The sequence below is a fragment of the Rhyacophila brunnea genome, unplaced genomic scaffold, assembly GCF_057557595.1.
Source record: "Rhyacophila brunnea isolate RB1 unplaced genomic scaffold, BYU_Rbru_1.0 scaffold_13, whole genome shotgun sequence".
NCBI classification, from domain to species: Eukaryota; Metazoa; Arthropoda; class Insecta; order Trichoptera; family Rhyacophilidae; genus Rhyacophila; species Rhyacophila brunnea.
In genome coordinates this window covers 7628980-7652396 of record NW_028232785.1, presented here as the reverse complement: position 1 = coordinate 7652396, position 23417 = coordinate 7628980, and the positions used below count along the sequence as shown (strand labels likewise).

General features: G+C 36.3%; 1 protein-coding gene across 1 annotated transcript in view; it reads right to left on the bottom strand.

Annotated features, from left to right (window-relative positions):
• The window catches only part of LOC147076330 (uncharacterized), a 54082-nt gene extending 36282 nt beyond the window's left edge, over positions 1–17800 (bottom strand). Inside the window, exons 1-3 of the mRNA XM_085941724.1 lie at positions 17388–17800; positions 15189–15410; positions 7467–7688 (exon numbers count right to left, since the gene is read on the bottom strand). Coding sequence (XP_085797850.1) covers positions 7467–7688; positions 15189–15399 — 433 coding nt within the window. The 5' untranslated portion in view covers positions 15400–15410; positions 17388–17800. The remainder of the gene's footprint in view (positions 1–7466; positions 7689–15188; positions 15411–17387) is intronic.
• Between the last annotated feature and the right edge of the window lie 5617 nt (positions 17801–23417).

Below are 23417 nucleotides of genomic sequence, written 5' to 3'. Positions count from 1 at the left end.
CTAAATAAGACCTTTTAGGATTACTGCCACTCAAAGGTCAAACACGTGGAGAGGATATTGCAAACGTTGTAATTCAGTGCAAGGAAAAAAATCATATTCTACTCGATAAAATTGTGTCAATTTCAGCAGACAGGGCGAAACATATGACCGTAAGAAAAGGGTGTGTTACTATTTTGAAAGAAAAAACTAATCACAAGATACTTCACAAGATACCATTTCATCATTCGTCAAGAAGCTCTTTGTGCGCATACATTTCCAGAAGAAATTTACTAGGTTATGGAATGTGTGTGATTAAGATTATCAACTCTATTCTAAAGCTCTTAATCAACGCCAGTTTAAAGATTTTTTAGTTTAAATTGAGAATGAATACTCAAATCTTCTCCTGCATAACAAGGTACATTGATTATCAAGAGAAAAGGTTTCGCTTCTTTATTAACAGAAATTTAATAATAGAAGGTTGGTCACTATCCAGAAATAATGGACGATCAGTTGATTCAAAAAAAATATTTCATGGTAGCTAAATCAGCTTAATCGTAAACTGCATAGGGAAGGAAACACAATTTTCTCGATGTTAGAAGAGGTTATTCTGTTCAAAAACAAATTATACCTTTTTGCTCAAAATTTCGAAAGAGAATCTTCGATTCACTTTCTAAGCCTGCTGAAACATCGCCAAGAACATAATTCTGATATTGACATTCGCTATTACCAAAAAGCAATTTTAAATATGAGGGAAGATCTTCTCAACAGGCTTCAGGAATTGAGAAACTGCAAAACGACATTTGTCTTTGTTAAAAAAAAAACTCTTAATTAACGGAACAGAATTAATTTTTCTCCCTTTAATGTTGACATTGGCTACTTTGAAATGCTGGATTTTATAAAAATAAAGAATTATGGAGCTCTAAATTTGAACGTCCCTGTGCTGATATGGACATTTATTGGAGAAAAACAAATATGAACATGGTTCACAGCACAAGTAGTCTTCTTTGAAAGACCTGAAGAAGGAAGGCATGATGATTTTTAATACCTGGAATAGTATTCCTGACTCATGATCAGTTAAAAAACTAGCGTTTCCTGTTCTTTCCTTTTTTGGTTCTACATATTCATGCAAACGATATTTTTCAAGCATGAACCTTATCAAGAGTAAATTGAGAAGTCGATTTATTGATGAGATCCTGGAATCGTGCCTTAAATTAAAAACAACAACATACAAACCTAACCCAAACTTTTCAAGGAGATGGAAGGTCATTGTTCACATTAAGTGTTGGTCATGATTTAATTTTATGGGTACCTTTACCTACAATTTAATTTATATCAATAAATAAGATCATTATTAAGTATGATATCAACTTTTATTCAGTGTAGCTATAGTTTAATAAAGTCTTAAAACTTTAATCAAAGTTTATTAAGTTGAAGCAGTGCACATACATATATACCTAGTTTAAGTTTAAGAAATTTGGCTCTCAAAAGAAATCTCAATTGTTGTACTGTTGATATTTGGCTCTATTGACTAATGAGTTTGCCGACCACTGCTCTAGGGCAGTGGTCGGCAAACCGCGGCTCTTTGGCCCCTTGAGTGCGGCTCTTCCACAAATGCCCTCTGCCCTATTTAGCACGGCTACAAAGAAGAAGCAAAGAAAAACGGAAGATGAAAACCGTGAATTTAAATTTGAATGGACCGAGACTTTCGCGTTTATTCAAAACTTAAATGGCCTACCGACTTGTATTGTTTGTCGGGAAAAATTGGCGCATAACAAAAGGTCAAATTTGGAGAGACACTTTACAACTAAACACGCCCTGTACGTAATTTAGCACTAAATATCATGTCGGTGATGCAAGGAAGAAAGCAGTTGAGAAACTTTAGAAGAGTCAAGAAAAATCAAGTTCTGTATTTACTTACTGAAGACAAACTTCCAACAATGTTATTATTGCAAGTTTTGTGGTTAAAAAGGGATATCTAAGAGAGGAAATCAAGAGTAAATTGAGAAGTCGTCTTATTGATAAGAACTTGGAATTATACTTAATTAAAAATAACAACATGCAAACCTGACTTCCCAAACATTGAGTGATTGTCAGTCATTGTGATGATTTAATTTTATGGATACCATACTTACAATTTAATTTTGATCGATAAATAAGATCATTATTACGTATGATATTGATACCGCCTAAACCATGGCATCCTCAGAGGATCCAAGGCCATGAGGCCTGAATCATCATTGGGCTGATTCATGCAAACATGAACAGATCGACTGCGAGGCAAATTTCTAGCCCGTAAGCTTAGATGTATGAAAATTTATAGTCACCCTTTTGCAAGTTCTACAAAATTTAATGAAATCATTCTAGCCCTTAATGTATGTAAAATCCTGCTTTATACCTACATTAATTCTAGAAGCAAGCAAAGTAAAACCTAGCGTCATTATAAATTTTATACTTATTCAATTTTAAACATACAAGCAAGCTGTAATTTAGTGCAGTAATGTTAATCCCAGCAAATGCAGTCCCTTTCAAAGCATGTACCTGGAAAAGGTCTGGTTGAATATTTCTGTGGTTAGCAAAAATTCTCAGAAATATGACACCCAATGTACCTACCAGCCGGGTATATAGGGTGTAAAGGCTGTAGTGCAGGATCCCATAGACTTGTCCTATACATAATATGCGGAACGCATTCTGACAATTGGAATAGGTTTTAGGGATCACCAAGATATATAATGTCGATGTTGCCAGGCGATATTAGTGGTCATTTTTTTTTTTATTGAGGTTTTAATTTTTTTTCTTATAACCCACCAAAAATTGTTCTGAGTTCTTCAATAAAACCAAGACGGAATCAGGGATTTATTGAAAATGTAATAATTGTACCATGCCATCGGCATGGTCGTAGAACGGTTCTTCCCATTTGAAAAAATAAAAATAGCGGGTAGTGCAATGTGTTCAAAATTATCGATTCTTAGGATCCTCCTTGGCTTAAATTATATTACATAGTAGCTTTTTTGTATAGAATCACCCATATTGGTTTCTTTACTATATCTATATATGCATATGACATTAGTTTTAGTATTATGGTTAATCCAGAAAAGGTGCAGGTTGCATAATATATAGGTAGGTGAGTAAATTAACCCTTTTACTCCCACGGGGCCGATATTTCGGCCCACCATACCTATGCGAAAACTCCATCTGGGCCGATCCATCGGCCGAAAGTTTGGAACCAAATTTACGATTTATTCCAAATTTTTTCCCGTCATATTTCGTTCATGTAGACGAAGCATTATATTCACTGTGTGTTGGGTGGTGACTAACATTTATTTTAGTGTCGGCATTGTTTATAATTATGCCATACCCTAATAACTCACAAGTCATGATTGCTCTGCTGTCGAACTTGAGACCAAAGAGGGTCATAAAAATAATAAAACATTATTTTTATGACACATTTTAAATTCTGATATTTCTTTTAGTTGTTTTATGATTCATATATCACATTACAAAACGAAATTTGTAATTTTTGAACTAACAATGGATGCCACTGTATTTTTGGTAAGATGGTGAAAAAATACATGAATATAAATAATATTATAAATGATTTAGTTGCTTTGAGACTTATTTTTTGAAATTACTTCATTCCATATCAGTTAGTCGTCGATACTGTATCGAATTCTCTTGCGATTTCGTGAATTGAATAATATTCTTGAATACCTTGACACTATACGATTTTTTTTGATTACTTTATAAAAATTCTATTTCATAGAGAAATAATAATATGTTTATTTTTTTTTCTGTTACTACATAAGGATAGATTATATTATAAAATTTGATATATCAATTATAAATAAAAAAATGTTGTCACACTTGTTTTGTTGTTCAAACATAGTTTTATCCGTTCATTTCTAAATAAATATTGATACATTATTTTTTTCTTTTGTTTTATTGATGTCAACTATCAATATTATTACTTATTATTGCTTTATACACCATTGAGAACACACACAAAAAGTTTCAAATTTTTAAAACATGTGTAGAATTAGTTATTTAAAAAAAACTAAATCGACGATTTGTTGTCAAAAAACGCTTGGGAGTTTTCGCATATGTTAGGCTAAATCAGCTGGGAGTAAAAGAGTTAAATAACGATAACCACTAACCACACTAAGTACACATTTATTAAAAAAAAAGAAACAACAAGTCAAGTATTCAAACTCCTTTAAGTATCATGATCACAGTTTTTACAAACACTACTTACACATTTGCACAATGATATACATGTCAAAGCCGATTTCTTATAACTACGTGATAATGTACGGCAGTTAGAATTACATTTGCATGGTTTAACTAAATAATTTGGTAGGGGTTCATTCGTCATTTGTCTTGGATACGAATTATTTTCTCGTAACTCATAGTCAAGTTGTAGGACATCAAGAGGGTCAAATAGTGGATCAGATGAGCTTTTCCATAAATAAACTTATGCTGAAGCCTTTAAACAGTGTAAATACAATGAATCATATGTGCATATCACTCTTGACAAATTTAAACTAAATCCAATATTTTGGGAAATAAATTTATGTCGAAGTTCATCCGCTGTTGTTTTTTGTTTACATAATAAGTAAGTGCAAACTTTTTCCAGGTCTTGAATCTGCCGTGGTCTCCAACAAACCATTTCCTAAAGCTGAAAGTGCATCCTGAACAAAACTCATTGACGAGATGGTTAAAGCTTGTTTCTTTGTACATATGCGACTAGTGGTGTCGCAGCCGGTTAAAGAATGTAATGCTGGTATAATATTACAAATATTTTCGCCAAGAGATTCAGCTGCCAAATGGCATTCTAAAACATGGAATTTCTTCTGAGATCCCTCAAACCATTATCCATGGCAACCAATAGTTGCAAGTTAATTCCAGAAATTAATGCCTAAAATTAAAACATCTGTATCGGGACTGTGATAATCTCCAAATTTTACATTTTTACAGCATGAAATATATGACAGAATATTCTAGACTCCAGAGTCTGCTTCTAAATGATTTTGATTTTAAATCAATGGCGTCAGTGAAAATTGATCCCTGCAATTTAAACCATTGTGTGGGGTCGTCAAATTCACCACAATGTACAGCTCACTTTTTCCGTTGATTTTTGCAAATGTGGGAGCATTTTTGCAAATACATTTAACAAGCTGTAATTTATTTTGAGGGCTCACAAAAAAATCTTTGCAATTAATCCACCACATACCTACTACATACACTAAGGGACAATCTCCAAGGCTTAGATATTATAAGCATTTACACTGTTTAAGGGCTTCAGCACAAGTTTATTTATGGAAAAGCTCATCTGATCCACTATTGAGCCTATTGATTTCCTACAACTTCTAACAATTATGAGAAAATAATTTGTATCCAAGACAAATGACGAATGAACCTCTGCCAAATTATTTAGTTAAACCATGCAAATGTAATTCTGAATGCCGTAAATTATCACGTAGTTATAAGAAATCGGCTTTGACACGAATATCATTGTGAAAATGTGTAAGTATTGTTAGTAAAAACTGTGATCATGATACCTAAAACAGTTTGAACACTTGACTTCTTGTTTCTTTATTTTATTAAATGTGTAGGAACTTAGTGTGGTTAGTGGTTATCGTTATTTCATTTATTCACCTACCTATATATGCAACCTACACTGTTTCTGGATTAACCATAATACTAAAACTAATATCATATGCATAGATATAGTAAAGAAACCAATTTAGGTGATTATATGCAAAAATGCTACTTAATAAAATAATTTAAGCCAAGAAGGGTCCTAAGAATCGATAATTTTGAACACATTGCACTACCCGCTATTTTTATTTTTCAAACGGGACGGACCGTTCTACGACCATGCCGATGGCATGGTACAATTATTGCATTTTCAATCAATCCCTGATTCGGTCATGGTTTTATTGAAGAACTCAGAACAATTTTTGGTGGGTTATAAGAAAAAAAATTAAAACCTCAATAAAAAAAAATTGACCACTAATATCGCCTGGCAACATCGACTTTATATATCTTTGTGACCCCCAAAACCTATTCCAATTGTCAGAATGCGTTCCGCATATTATGTATACGAAAAGTCTATGGGATCCTGCACTACTGTCCTTTTGTCATTTTTCAGTGACAGAATTTGTAGGTAATATTTTTAATTCTTGCCTGAGTTAACCTACTCCAAAAAGGTTGATTCATTCAGTTTTTGGTCTCTGCGGACGTCGGCTGTGGCGCCGCGCTCCCGGCGTCACCGCCATTTTAAATTTATTTATTTTTTTTTTAAATATTTTTGAATATTTCCTACGCTGTAGTACTTTGTACCTAACTGTATTCCGAACAATAAAACACCGTTGTCGCCAATATTTCCGCGTTGTCAATCAACATAAGCATGTCCCCGAAAGAAGCCAGCAGACGATAACACCGTGACCCATCATCATCAGGGGGGTCCAGCGCATCATCCTACACCCCCCCACCCCCTTTCGGAGATGACAATATCAAGTTAATAAACATTGTACCTACATTTACCTACCTTATATAATTTAAGATTAAGAAATCAACATTGGAATAAAATAATAAATATACAACCACACTTCAAATGTTGGGTTTCTAGGTTTCTATGATACGATTTATGACTAGACATATAAAATAGCTAGTGTAATTCATTCCGGAAAAGACTTGTTAATTCATTGTGAACCCTTGTAGGTGCACAGTATCCACAAGATATATCGCACCGTGAGTGTAAAACCAACGTATCTGCAAATTTTTCAATTTCGAGATTAAATGCGAAACTACTGCAAACGTCGTGAACTTGATAATGTAAAAGTGAAGTAACTGAAAGAACATGCAATATAATGTAGATATAAACCAAATATTATGGTTTTTTCTTAGAAACTCTATTTCTCCTAACAAAACGAAGACTTTAAACCCTAATATATCCAAAATATGTCTTTTGCAGATGCCTTGGGTTTTACACTCATGGTGTGATATGTGTTCCGAAATGCAATGTGCCATTATGTGTATACCTGTGCTTTAGACAATATCATGATAAACTTAATTACAGTCGAACTTGGTTATTATGATCACCGAGATCACGGATGTAATAAGGAAACATTCGATGACATTTTAGTTTATGATTTTCTCCATACATTTATTCACTTTTATCGTTTTATTTATATTTTACTTTATATCAACACATCGCACTGAATTGCCGTAATACTTATTAAATTGCATCGATTGTACCATTGTTGTTATTTGAAACGGTAAATAAATTCTCGCCTCCTCCATCATCATGAACTACTACCGTTTTTCATCTGGAATACCTATCCTCCGTCGAAACAGAATACAACATATCTGTCAATACAAACTCCACTCTGCGAAGGCCCATATATTTGCTTAGGATCGGAAAAAAAATTTAAACAAAATCAGTGTTGTTTTTTAGTTATAAGATTTTCGTCAATATCGTTTCTTACCATTTTCTTTATTATTCTTCAACTTCTTGGATACACCGGTGTGTTTAAAGGTCGCATTGATGCCGTGCATAATTCTTAAGTGCTTTACCATGCCATTGGTGATCAACTTCGGGCAACGGATCAGTGTGCCGCATTTCCAACACTTGGCAACCTCTTTTCCGTATACTTTGGTGAAGTGACTCCAAGCCGGTGAAACTACAGACAACCCCGCCGCGGTTTCCTCTATAACAACAAAAACATTTGATTAACAGGCCTGCATCATACATTTGTAGATGAGACAACACCATATTGTCAACAATCATAACTTCATTTACGTATCTAATTAGGTTACATGTAAATTGTACGTAAAATATTTCACCGTGACACAGTTCGCCGTGAGCTTTCTTATCGCAAAGAGATGACCATATATACTATACGGTCTCCAATTTTATTATATTCAATATGAACATCAATGCAATTTTCATCACTGACTTTGGCAAAATTCATGAATTCAAGAATGAAAACCTAACCTAACCTAACAAATGATCCAGTACATCGGCTATTTTCAAAATTTGTTTGCAGTTGGCTTCCTGTAAAGTGTAAACTGACAAGAACCGTGTTTTATTTAGACATGCCCTAATGCCCATGTCCAAACAAGTTGGACGGTCTGTAATATACAGCTATATATTTCCGATCCAACATTTCATGAAGTGTGATACGGCGAACTGCATACGTACAAGTTTCCGGACATGATTTAATTACAGTCGAACTCAGTTATTATGAGGAAGATGGGACCGTCTGAATTTGCTCATTATAAACGTTACTCGTTATATTTGGGAATAGATATTTTTAAATGAGCGGTCACATAACACAAAAAGTTGACGTTGCTTATTGTAATGAACACTGGTAGGTACCTACCTACTGACTTCACAAACCATGGACTTTTTACTTATTTCAACCATATGCATGTATACTTTTTCAATATTGTCGGCGAAAACACCAATTAGGATGGTACTTAGACACTTAAATAGTGTCATAAACGTAATGCGATCCCGGCGGCATCCTGTCCCATCGGATTTTATTGCTTAGGGTCAAAATGTTTTTAAACGATCGACATATGATCCCGGCGGCATCCTGTCCCATCGGATTTTATTGCTTAGGGTCAAAATGTTTTTAAACAATCGACATATTAACAGCTTTAAGAAAATTTTTGATGATATTTTAGCTCGGTATATCCGATAAGTTGCTTGTTATAACGGAGAATAAATGTATGGAGAAAATCATAAACTAAAATGTCAACGAATGTTTCCTCATTACATCCAAGATCTCACTATATCCGTGATCATAATGACCGAGTTCGACTGTATGTTATTATTTATACGCCAACGATGGCCGAGCGGGTAACATGTCAGCCTGTGATATCAGGGGTCCTAGGTTTGAGTCCCAGGACTGTCCTGAATCTGGCGAAAAAAAATTCATATGGTGTTTAGGTTTATTTCTCGTGAAACCAAATATCTGTTAATAAAAACTCCACTCTGTGAAGGCCCATATGATTTTCTTAAGGCTATACCTCAGTTGAGGCATGGTCTAAAAAGATCGTGGCTACGCGATGCGCGGATTGCGGGTCGTGGGTGCAAATGACGCATGTTTAACGAAATATAATTTGTCATATAATACGCCCGTCGCCATTACGAAACAAAATGACGTGTTTCCGGCTCGACGTTCTCTCTCCAAATGGGAGCGAGTCCAAAATTTCGTCGCGCCTATAGTTGAAAATTATTTGCCGTTTCACTGATGTATCACCTTAACTAGGGAATGGGACGATTTGACACCGCGAACTGGCCTCCGCCGATTGGCCTCCGGTTATTGGCCGCCGGTACAATCAGACACCGACCCAATTGGCCTCCGGGACGATCGGACGCCGGTACAATCGGGCGCCGACCCAATTGGACACCGGCCCAACTGGCCGCCGGGAGATTGGACGCCGCACGGCTGAATTAAATGCGCAAAGGAAAAGACCTACGTAACGACTTGGTAGAGAAAGTAGACACGACACTTTAATGTGCTTCTATCTACTTAGTGGTTGTACCTTATACATTTTTCGCTTATGATTGATAATAATTATTACTTATGCTTTATGCTGTTTATAAAAAGAGAAGAATTCTTTCCTCGTCAGAACTTGAAGATGTGCATAATTAAGTAAGTTATTTATTGTGTATTCTATTCATATTAAAAATATATAATATATATTAATAATGAATTGGTTAGTGAAAATAATATCTTTCGGCGTTTTCTCGATTTCATGTTATTATAATTGAACTTTATATTTATTCATCATCCGTAAATAAGTATTTTGAAGTTTATGAAATTACAAACAATATAAGTAGGTAAAATACTTGAAAGGTACCTACATATTACATTATATATTATATTATTGTTTGAAATGTGTTGGTCAATCAATCTTTAATAATTAGGTACAATTTATATTAATCAAGGCGTTTACGTAATAAATAAAATAAGTCTATAATAATTGACAAACTATACCGTATTCAGTACCTACATGTATTCTGTACCTACATTATTATATATTATGTTGACAAAGCAAATTTGTATGTAGGTGCATATTATTATCAATAGACTATCGTTTGAAATAGGTGTTAGGTTTCTTCGGCTTAAAATTGCTTATTCCATTTTTATTACTAAACGTATTTTATAAAAAACGCGCTAACTCACATTAGAAAAATTTCAAGAAAAGTTGACTCAAAAAATTCAGCACGGTGCATAGGTAAATGAATATTTTTTCATAGTGTGGTATATTTTTTTACATTATTTTTAAAATAACTGGAGTAGAGTGTACTAGATATTAAAATAAGTCGAAATGTTCATATGTTAAAAATTTCACCTTTAATTTAAAATGTGTACACATATTTTTGTTGAAAGATAAATAGTATGGCTAACATCAATACATTATTATAAACATTATTATGGACGCTAAACCAAGAGATGTTACGGAGACTTGAAGCTTTCGAGATGTGGCTGTATAGATACATCCTCAAAATTTCTTGAACTGACAGGGTGACAAATGTTGAAATTCTCAATCGAATGGGAAAGGACCAAGAAGTTCTACGTAGTATTAAAACCAGGAAACTACAGTACCTCGGCTACATTATGAGAGGACAAAAGTACAGTATTCCCCAACTTATTATTCAAGGAAAGATCAATGGTAAGCGTAGCAGAGGACGGCGCCCCATTTCGTGGCTTAAAAACCTCCGTGATTAGTACGAGTGCAGCTCCACTGAACTATTCCAGGTAGCAGACGACAAAGCTAATATTGCCTTGATGGTGTCCGACCTCCGCTAGGAGATGGCACAATAAGAAGAAGAAGATAAATATTTATTTCTGAAGAAAATCTCACAAATGGAAAATTCACTGTTGGAATATGAATACGTATAATATAACAAAAACAGTAAAACAAAATAGTAATAAGTAGCAGTGTAAACTTAATAATTATATATCCTCTTTGACAACAAAAGTCAATACCACCACCTGTCACCTGACCAAGGCTACTAAAAACCATCCACACATTATATATATGGTGGATACAGAATGGTGACATGACTTGGGAAGATAATAAGAAAATAAATAATCTAGGGAAAAAAATTATATTGACTGGTGAAACATTTCACCAAGCATGGATTTATATTTTATGAGTTGTATTGTTTTGTGTAACTACGTCGAAATATATAATATCTATTATATTAATCACTAGGAAGCCGATGTTTGAAATAGGGAATTATTTTTAATTTATCTGTGGAAATACCTGGGTACGTGGGAAAGCCCCAGATATTTAAAAATAATCTGATCTAACTACCTCATTAGCTTTATCAGGGGTTAAAAAATGATTGGCCTTTGTCATGAGAATTATACAACATATTTTAATAGCGTTAAAAATATTTTTAATAGGACAAGAATTTCGAAAAATGTCTAACTCATCGGCTAACAGTCTAAGAGCCGGCTGTCCAGTGAATTCGTCCAAAAATATCAGCCAAATATAATATAAAACATTGGAGTGATCCTGAAATCGATAATTCAATACCTACTTTGATTTAAAATACAAAAGTCGATTGCCAATAAGTAACGCAATTTAGAAAGTGCTTCAGAGACAATTATAAAAGCATTAGCTCACTTCGATACAAGTAGATAGGACTCGTATAGCTTAGTGGCCAGAGCACGCATCTGGGCGCGAATCCTGTTGGATGTCGTATTTTTTTAGTTAGGTTAAATAATACTGGGTAATTATTGAGTTTGGAAGAAAATAAATCATTAAATCGACATTGACTGATTATATTGCAGCACGTTTTTATAAATTAAATAATTAGTATAACACAAATTATGACTTAATAAGTAGAATTGAACAGTAAACATATTATTAAATATATCGATGACCCAATCACATGAACCTTTTTTAACTGCAACCGGTTTCGTCCACCCAGAGGCTAGTCTAGTCAGTACGATAAAAATTGCGTTTTATTAAATTAAATCAATAATAGGATTCATTTCCACCATGAATTTACAGTTAACATAATTAATAAAAGAAATATTATATTAAACAGAATTATACGAGTGAACACAGTTTGAAAACCCCTTTTTTTGAGAAAAAAATAGGTTTAATAGTATTATTTCGATCAGGGTTGGCGAACCTTTTTACGTACGTGGGCCAAAATTTCCCTATTATAATTGTTCGACTGTCTGACATACCGAGATTCATGAGAAAAAAATGAAAAACAGTTTTTAAGAATGCTATTGAAAAAGTTTAAAGATTATAATTGAGTTCTTGAGATTCTATTTTCACTGTGTTTCTAGCCGAAGGCTAATCTTTTATTCGTTCAATAATTTTTTCCTTGTTTTCAAAATTTCAAGGAGATCGTGGAAGCATTTTAGCAACGTTTCTTTCATATTATTATATTCCCTATCACTAACTAAGCGGTTTTCCGTTTTTAGCGATTATATTTGAGGTAAAATAATAAGCAGCTGTTTATATTTGAATGACTGCCGATAAATTTCACCAAGTTGTCATCATTGTTGGATGAATATTTTTATTTTTAATCTGTCATTTTTGCCTGACTTTCGTTGATTGGTAAAAATAATATTAAAAACCGAAGAAAACATTGCTCTGTCGTCATCATTTTTTAATATTATATACTTACTTATAAGAACATTAATTTATTTGCAAAACTTTCTTGTATATTATTAAATTATTGTAGGTTTTTTTCTCTTTTCAAAATAAAACATTCGCGTGCCATGAAAAATCATCTCGCGTGACACTAGTGTCACAGGTTCGCCATCACTGATCTAGATTCATTCCGCTGTAGGGTTAATGCTTTTAACTTTTGCATTATCTACTTAGTATTAGTATTTTGAGATGTTTAAAAAATACCTAATGATTATTTACCTTTGTATACATAGACCATAATTTCGGAGTATATTTTCGGGGCAAATTTTCATAACAGCTAAATATGGTAAAATAAAAAAATGTATAATCCTCGTCATAGACATTTTCTTTGATCATTGTAAGTGGCAATATGATGCAAATCCTTACTGCTTATTTTAATAATAATCTAGTTTATATTCTAAATTTAATTAAACGTTAAATTTTTTTTTCTAACAGTGCTTTAATGAATTAAATTTACAGAAAAGATGATCGCATATACATTACAAGTTTTAGGTAGATAGGTAGGAAGGTACCTAATATTGTATTATTAGGTTCCTCCATTTATTCCTTTATTTTTATGGATAGTAATAAATATTTTGTGTAGTTTTAGTATGTTATTTTGTTATGAGGTTTTTTGAGATGAATATGTACGTATATTATGTTATTTAAATATCATAAGCAGGATTATAAAATACCCATACGATGTGTATTTATGAACTGCATTTTGTTTTTATATTATTAAAATGTATTGTCTAAAATAGGTTGTCATTGAAAATAAATGTATTATTATAATTGTCGTTTTATTTATCAATTTTGCTTAGCACTGCATAATATTGTGTTTTATTTTATTATTTAATATTGGTATTGTCTTTTCATCAAGGCTTCACTGTGAGTTAATACCGTTAAAGAAATTCATATGTAAGTATTATTATAAAAATATGACTTAGCAAATAGTGAATATTATTAATTACTATAAGGTTACTTTACATATTTATCCATCAACCTACTGAAATATTTACAGCAGATTATTTTCTTAAATTTTTAAAGATATTTTTATTTACCCTAAAACACACTTTAAAATGTATTGTTTTAATTTAAGAAAAGTCTGAAAGAATATTATTTTCATTCAAACTGGCTCAATTTAACTAATAAACTAGAAACAGACAAAAAAATAAAAAACACACGACGAAATAAATTACAATAGCTTAAGTGTTTTATGGTTGTATTTTAAATCATATACATTTAATAAACTTTAAAAAAATATGTACCATATACGAATACATATATTTTGGTTACTTACTGTTTTTATTTGGTGTTTTTCCTCGCTTTCTGTAAAGTTGAGTTTCGCATAACATATACTTAATTATCCCCTTTATAGGGACACCTACAGATTCGTAAATATAAATAAAAATACGTAAATTTAATTGTGCACATCTTTAAAATTTTTCCATTATTTTTATAAACATCATATTATATATACTATACTTAAATAAAAATGACTAAAACTTCCAATAAAGTTACAAATTCGCTTTGTCAACATAATATCTAATGTAATATGTATATACCTTTCAAGTAGTTTACCTACTTATATTGTTTGTAATTTCATAATCTTCAAAATACTTATTTACGGGTTATATACATATATAAAGTTCAATTATAATGACATGAAATCGAGAAAACGCCGAAAGACAATATTTTAACTAACCAATTCATTATTAATATTTGTTGTTTTTAATATGAATAGGTAGGTATACACAAAAATTACTTAATTATGCACATCTTCAATTTCTGGCGAGAAAAGAATTCTTTTCTTTTATAAACAGCATAAAGCATGAATAATAATTATTATCTATCATAATAAAAATATATTAAGCGCAAAATGTATTGGGTACAACCACTAAGTAGATAGAAGCATTTATTAAAGTGTCGTGTCTACTTTCTCTACGAAGTCGTTACGTAGGTCTTTTCCTTTGCGCATTTTATTCAGCGGTGCGGCGTCCAATCTCCCGGCGGCCAGTTGGGCCGGTGTCAAATTAGGCCGGCGCCCGATTGTACCGGCGTCCGATCGTCCCGGAGGCCAATTGGGTCGGTGTCCGATTGTACCGGCGGCCAATAACCGGAGGCCAATCGGCGGAGGCCAGTTCGCGGTGCCAAATCGTCCTAGACCCCCTTAACTAGACTGATGTACCTATAATTGGTGTTTTCGCCGACAACATTAAAAAAGTATCCACGCATATGGTTGAAATTGCATGTAAAAATTCCAAGCTTTGTGAAGTCAGTAGGTACCTACCAGCGCCGGCGTCTCAGCATATCATTACAATAAACTTCTTTTGTAGTTTATGAATGCCATGCTAGTTTCGGGGGTTTTTACAAAGGTTTTCAGATTTTATACGTTCTATGCTTAAATAGACCATGGCGCAAAAAATGTTATATAACGAGTAATGCTTATAATGAGCAAATTGAGTCGATCCCATCTTGCTCGTAATAACCATGTTCGACTGTAAAACATTTTCGTCAATATCGTTTCTTACCGTTTTCTTTATTATTCTTCAACTCCTTGGATTTTTTGGCATATTTGAAGGTGGCATTGATGCCGTGGATATTTTTTAAGTGCTTTATCATGCCATTGGTGTTCAACTTCAAGCAACGGATCAGTGAGCCGCATTTCCGGCACTTGGCGACATCCTCTCCGTCCACATTGGTGAAGTGGCTCCAAGCCGGTGAAACTCCTAACCACCCCATCGAGGTTGTCTCTGTAATAATAAAAACACAAACAGGACTGTGTCATAAATTTGTAGATTAGACCAGTCAATTTATCGACACTCTTCAGTTTTTTTGATCACGATTTTGGTCAAAAATTGAATTAATATTGAATTGATGGTAACATATAAATTGTACGAAAAACAGTTCGCCCTGAGCTTTCTTATCGGAAAGAGATGACAATTTTGGCAAAATTCATGAATTCAAAACCTAACCTAACAAATAATCCAGTATATCGGATATTTTCAAAATTTGTTTGCTGCTGGCGTCTTGCTAGAAGAGTGTTTTATTTAGACACAAATTATATGTCAGTACTATACAACCCAAAGGGGTAGGACATTTATACGGCCATATATTTCCGATAGAACATTTCACGGTGAAGTGTGATACGGCGAACTACATACATACAAGATTCCAGACACGTGAATTGCCTACATTAAAACTTTGATATAACGGTTTTGGTTTTGATTTCATAACAGAAGCCGCGATAGCCATGGTCAATCCACTGCTGGATGAAGGTCTCCCCTATCTCCCTAGCTCTTTCCTACTACATACATCCACAAACTTTATGGAATCGTCTATCCAGCAGGTTTTAGGGCTTCCCTGTAGGCGTTCAGTGGGTGAACCCCTTGGGTGCCACTGTATGACAGCGTTTTTCCAGCAGTTGTCCGCTCGGCGTTCAGTGTTCAGCCCATTGCCAATTCATCTGCTTAGCGGCCTCTATCACATCGGTTTCTTTTGTGATCTTTACGCGTTTACAATTCACCAGGTAAATATTAGCAAAACAGACAATCTATATACACTTAATGTTTGGTAATTTTTGTAAATGTGCCGCAGATGCCATCATGAGATTTTATAACTTTCTTGTTAAACCTAACCTAACCTAACCTAACCTACCCCAACCTAATATTACCTAATATAATCTTAATTTGTGATAATGATGCATCAAAATGTATGAAAATTTCAAATTTTTAAATTAACAATTATTGGAGCGAAAAGCCTATGCGCCGACAGAAAAAGGTATTTATTATAATTGTCTACATGGAATATACTGTAAGCGTAGCATTGTAGAGGACAGCGCCGCATTTCGTGGCTTAAGAATCTCCGTGATTGGTAAGAGTGCAGCTCCACTGAACTGTACCGGGTAGCAGACGACAAAGCGAAGATCGCCTTGATGGTGGCCGACCTCCGTTAGTGGACAGCATAGTAAGTAGAAGACTCGGGTCTTGTGATTGGTTTTCTGCCGTCGCGCGCAGCCATCTGTTAACCGAACTATAATTATAGTACATTTTGGTCCGCGTACTATTAAAAAAGTATAGTACGTCAAAAATACCACAATTTTGATAAATGGAATTAATTGAATTCGCCGGTTAGATAAGGTTGGGTTCGGTTAGGTTAAATGGAAAAATGGAATTAATTGAATGTCGATTAGCATTTTTCGGTCATACATACATATTATATCGGTGTTTAAATAAAGCAGGGTATCGGAATTTTTCGAATTCTCCGTTTTTTATGTGACAAACAAAACACTTACATTTTCAACACGACGTATAATTTTTGCCGAAATACTATAATGTCTTGGACCGCGTACTATAATTCAATGACAAAAAGATAGCAGAATTCAACGATGGCGACTGACAGCCAAAGACAGCGGATGACCAGTCACAAGCGCCGACGGCGCCGCATTTCGTGGCTAAAGAACCTCCGTGATTGGTATGAGTGCAGCTCTACTGAACTGTTTCGGGTAGCGGACGACTAAGCAAAGATAGCCTTGATGGTGGCCGACCTCCGCTAGTGGATGGCACAATAAGAAGACTCTATATCGTCATTGTGGGAGTGTTTTGAGAACAAAAACAACCTACTAAAAACCAATCCAAAACCCAACCTACTTATTTGTGAGTTACAGAAGGTTGTTAGGGTTTTGGTCTCGGAAGACCTCGATCACAAAACGATATGGAGTAGTATAATACCTTTCAAGCTTCCAAACGAAATTTGAACTGTCCATTCAAAACTTTCACCTTTTCCTTGCGAATAGTTTCACATTACGACTATCATAGACGTAAACGCCTAAATATGATGCCACAAAAACAATAACAATCCATAAACGAACTTTTGATGTGTGTATCAGTAATGGCTTTAACATAAAATTAGCGTCAAAATTAAGTAAATAGGACTGAAATAAGCTCACAGATATTATCTGTCAAACTTCCAACTTGGCAAAGAGAAACATTTGACGGCTTTGGCCATTTTTGGCGGGATATGTCATAGGTACAGTACCATAGACAATATACTGCCAGTAGATAAAATAAAAATAAAATAATCTTCTTTATTTACCACAGACCATATTATAGGTAAATCAGAATTTTATTTTGACTGCTAAAGTGCGAAAACTCTACGGTGGTGGGCGGCAGCTAGGAGAACTAGATCCCCGATCCCCTCCTCACGCGTTTCAATATTCATTCCTCTCGCCTTGAACGCATTTGACGTTTCTTATAAGTGCGCGATATCAGTCATTATTCGAATTTGACTTTGAAGTCCTTGAGATAGGGTTTGCTCTTTCTTCTTCGCGTGAGGATATATTCTACTAATTTATTTTTCTTTTTCTTGTCATTGGTCATTTCTCCGTTTTCATTTACTGGTCATACCCGCGCGTCTGTTTTTTATGTATAAAGTTTGGCATCACTTTGTTCATTATGGATTTGACTTCTTACTTTGTTTACGTGTTGCTTCTGACAGTTCATTCTAACTATCAAAATAATTATCTTGGACGAACGTTAAGTGATAGTTAAGTGAACGTTAAGTGATCAGTGATTATGGCGCAACATCTGAATGACCGTGAGGAGGATATTCTAAAAGCAATGGACACCAGACGGCGCAGCAGAACTGCTACAGGAGGAAAAGTTCAACGTACCAGCGTCGATTAAGATGCTGATGTTTGAGGTATCCTCGTTACGTACCTTATTTCAGCAGGGGGACCGGCAAGGAGTGGCACAACGCCCAAAAAACAATTCTTGGCGGCCCCTACGGTCGTAGAGTTAGGTCTAAATGACAAGTTGCGTCGGTGCGACCACTCGTGATCAGCTAACCATCTGACGAAAAGGACCATCGCGGCCCTCCAGAATGCGATTTTTTCCCAACGGGACAGCTTCTGAAAGGGTATGCAAGGGTTAGTGGATTGGGCAACTAATCCTCAAAACAATTGGTAAAAATAATAGCCGTAGCCCGCATACCTTTTGTGCGGATACCACCATTGGTAAGTCCTTCTTTACTTTTACGGAAAGATTTTCAAACGCAACAATCAGCAGCGGTCACTCTCCAGATCGAGGACTTAAAGAACTCAGGGGTTCTAGAAGAAGCGGGTCAAACCCCTGGTTTTTCTCTTTACCCTGTTTCTGATCAAGAAAGAAGACGGGGCCCTATGCCCTGTTTTCAACCGAAAGCGTTTGAATGCGTTCCTACAGCCAAGGCCATTCAAACTAATTCACCATTACGAGGTTCCAGCCGTCTTACAAAAGGAAGACTGGCTAGTAATAACAGATCTAAGCCAGGCGTCCCTCCAGGTACCAATGGCTTCTCAACATCGTCGATTCGTTCGACTACCCTACCAAGGGGAGCTCCTACGATTCACGTGACTCCCGTTCGTGCTGCCAACCGCTCCAATTATGTTGGCATCCCTGACCGATTGGGTCGCCGAACGCCTACGAAAGAATGGCTGAGAATATTCACTTACCTAGACGACTTCTTAGTAGCCAACCAATCCGAGAAACAGTCTCGATTCAGGTGGAATACAGGATAACCTTCCTACAGTCTTTAGGATGGTTTATAAATATTAAAAGATCCTGTCTGAACCCAAGCCAACAATGAGGGTCCCTGGACATCACGTAGGACACACACAACAAGCGGGGGTTTCTGTCGCCGGAGAAGTGTGTAGCACTCCGTCACCATCAGCTGCTAATGCAGGTACAAAAAGGCAGTTGGTCCCCCAGACAGGCACATATCCAATCCCTTCTGGGGCGACTCAACCTCACATCCTACCTCCATGAGGAAGGTTGCATTGCCGACGGCTACAACGCTCCAGTCATCAATATGGTCGAGGTCCCATCCTCGCCAATTGATGACGATCCCACCACAGGCCCAACGGGACATCATGTGGTGGCTGTAGGCGATAGGATCCTCAAAGTTGACATAACGCAGGAAAAGGCAGTTGGTCCCTCAGACAGGCACATATCCAATCCCTTCTGGGGCGACTCAACTTTACATCCTACCTCCACGAGGAAGGTTGTATTGCCGACGGCCACAAAGCTCCAGTCATCAATATGGCCGAGGTCCCATCCTCGCTAATTGATGACAATCCCACCACAGGCCCAACGGGACATCTTGTGGTGGCCCTAGGCGATAGGATCCTCAGATTTGACACAACGCAGTTACAAAAAGGCAGTTGGTCCCTCAGGTAGGCACATGTTCAATCCCTTCTGGGGCGACTTAACTTCGCATCCTACCTCCACGAGGAAGATTGCATTGCCGACGGCTACAAAGCTCCAGTCATCAAAATTGTCGAGGTCCCATTCTCGCCAATAGACGACAATCCCACCACAGGCCTAACAGGACATCATGTGGTGGCTCCAGGTGATAGGCTCCTCAGAGTTGACACACATCAATCACCTCCTGACGACAGACGCGTCTGACACAGGCTAGGTAGCCCAACTGAATGAACACACCTATCAGGTACGTGGAAACAAGACCAGTTAGCATGGCATGGCATTCCAACAGGAAGGAGATGTTTGCAATTCAATCTCAGATACAATCAATCATAGGATCAGATCTGCTTCTGCAGACAGACAACAAAACAGTGGTGGCATACATCAACAACGAGGGCGGCACAAAATCTGTCACCCTCCCAAACCTATGCCGACAGATACTAGTATTTACCAGTCGAACCAACATCACGTTTACTGCACAATACTTCCGCAGAAATTACAACTGCGTGGCAGATCATCTCTCCCGCAGACAACTCATTCCCGAATGGCACCTCATCAACACCGCAACCACCCCCCTGTTTCAAAGATGGGGTGTTCCCGAGGTGGATTTTTTCGCAAGCGAAACAGCACATGTCATTGCAGCGTATGTGTCACGAGACGTTACAGACAGTGGCGCGCTGTTTCACGACGCCTTCAGCCGAGTGTAGGACTTTAGATTGGCGTGGATATTTCCCCCACCAAACATCCTTTCACGAGTCCTAGCGCACCTGAACTCAGCAAGAGGGAAGTACTCACTAGTGGCACCAAGCTGGAAACAATGCTTATACAATGCCTCACCTACATACGACACTAGTTGGTATGGAGACCAACGGTCCACCTCCAAGGACCCGGGACCTGTCCCTTTAACTATGGATAATTTCGGGTGGGGTGGAAATAACATCAAATTGAATGGTGGAAGAAAGGGCACTTCTTACTTCCAGATGGCGGCCTTCGACTCTAAAAATAAACCAGCTTGGAACAAATGGAAGACAATGACATGGGTAACATGAACCTGATGGATCATAATAGCCCTCAACCAATGGAATTGGCCAGATACCTAGGCTACATGCACAACATGGAGGGTTTGTCGTACATAACCATCCTGGTGCATAAGTCAGCCATAGCCACATTTTGCAAACCGATTATCATTGTAGATATCAGCACCAACGTGGTAGTACAACACAATATGTTACAGGAAATTTCGGTTATGATAACTGAAAATATGAAACCCATCAAACCACCGGTTTGGGATCCAGGACGAGTGGTAGATCATCTTAGGAAAACAACACCGGTGGAGTACAACCTATTCGAAACCTCTCGCAGGACAGCCACCTACTCGGCTGCTTCTCGCATCGGGACGAAGGGTTCATGACCTCACACTACTCAGTAATAGTAGACAATGGATTAGTGGAAAAAAGTGGCCACAAATTGTATGGCCAATGTTTGGCTCAAATACAGATACCGCCAAGCATCGTCAATCGGAATGGAAGCTAAGCGCTTCCACGTGTCAAAACATCGACCCAGTATTCTGGTTACGGAAACTCGTCTGCATGTCAAACCCAGGGGTCGAAATGGACCGGAACGCACCGGAGCGCCGTTCCGGTTCGTGAAATCTGTCAAGTTATCGCCCCGTCTCGTGGACAAAATAATTTGACCGTCCGAGCTAGATATGCCATATAAAAAAAAAAAAAAAAAAAAAAAAATCTAACACACTTATGTTTATAAAATACACATAAAATTTGATAACCATGTTAATTTTCGAGCGCTCCGGTTTGTAATCTTTTCCATTTCGAGCGCTGGTCAAACCTAAAGAGAGGGGAAGGTCGGTATATTTCGGAATTATTTATATCTTCAAGAGGATCACCAAAACCAACCACCAGGACAGTTATAGGGAATTGGATATGGTCAGTACTGTTGGAAGCAGGGGTACAAGAACCACCAGGTAGTGTCCGCTCAGTAGTGGCTTCCTTAAACTGTAAATATACCCAATAGATGATATTTTAAAGAGAGGTAACTGGCGTAGTGAGTCGACATTTCACGACAACTACCAGAGAACGTTGGATACACCACCATCAGAAGGGGAAAAGAACCCATTAACTTCTCTATTCAACATATACATGGAAAGTCACGATGGTCTATACCTCGTCAATGAATCATTGTCACATACAGGAATTTGGCATACCCAACACCAGGTGATAACAAACAGATATCTCAAGGACTTCAAAGTCAAATTCGAATAATGAAAGGAGTTTTACCTACCAATAAAACTCTTATTATTCATGTTGACTTTGAAGTCCAGGTAACTTCTACCTGGTTCCTTGAGTCATATCATAATGAACAAAGTGATGCCAAACTTTATACATAAAAAACAGACGCGCGGGTATGACCAGTAAATGAAAACGGAGAAATGACCAATGACAAGAAAAAGAAAAATAAATTAGTAGAATATATCCTCACGCGAAGAAGAAAGAGCAAACCCTATCTCAAGGACTTCAAAGTCAACATGAATAATAAGAGTTTTATTGGTAGGTAAAACTCCTTTCATTAAGCCTCCCCCAAACCAAAGCGAATATTCGCAGCGAATTCGCAACGCCCTCGCTATCGCTGTCGCTACCGCTTGGATTTGATGCGAATTTCGCGTTTGGCCCCACACCAAAGCGTCAGCGACGCAGCCATAGACTAAATAATTTTATTTACGCGCCAGATTTAAAATTGTAAATATTATTAATATTTTACGCCAATTATTCTATAATTTTTATGAATTAAATATAAAAAATACACGTACACTATAGCGCTTTCAGAATTGCTACAACTTTTACCCACTTTGCGTAAAGTGTATTTTAATTATCTGAAACAAGGTGGCAGCATTGGATGCAGCCATAGACTAAATACATATACGAATGTCAAAGTGACAGTTGTGTGTTGACAAAATGTACACGTCTTCTGAATGCTTATTACACGCTGAAGATATAATGAGATGGCGTGCGACAAATTACATCGACATTTAATATAACCTTACGGCTCTATGTTACGACCGTACTCCCTGGATAAACGTCAGATTTTTATGTTCAATACTTGAAAGCATCTAAGCGAGATTTTTTGAGCATAGACAATCATCGAAAAAATCGCTATTATATGGCGAAAACGCTATTATAAGCGTAGACAATAAGTAAACATAAAAATAATTTACAATGTAAGTATAAAATTCAAACATTTTAAATTAACAAAATTCGCCGTTTTCAAAAATCAGTATAGCATAATAGAGTTCGCCAATGCATTTCATAAAAATTAAATAATTATAAAGTAACCTAAAACATTCGTGCACACACCAAAGCGAATTATTCGCCAATCAAGCTCGTATTGGCTTACGGTAAAGAGCACGCGACGTTCAGATTTCGGAAGGGAATTAAGTTATTATCTTACAAAGTTCAATATGGAGCGCTGCGATTGTTTGACGTTTCGGTATCGAGCATTCAAATAATA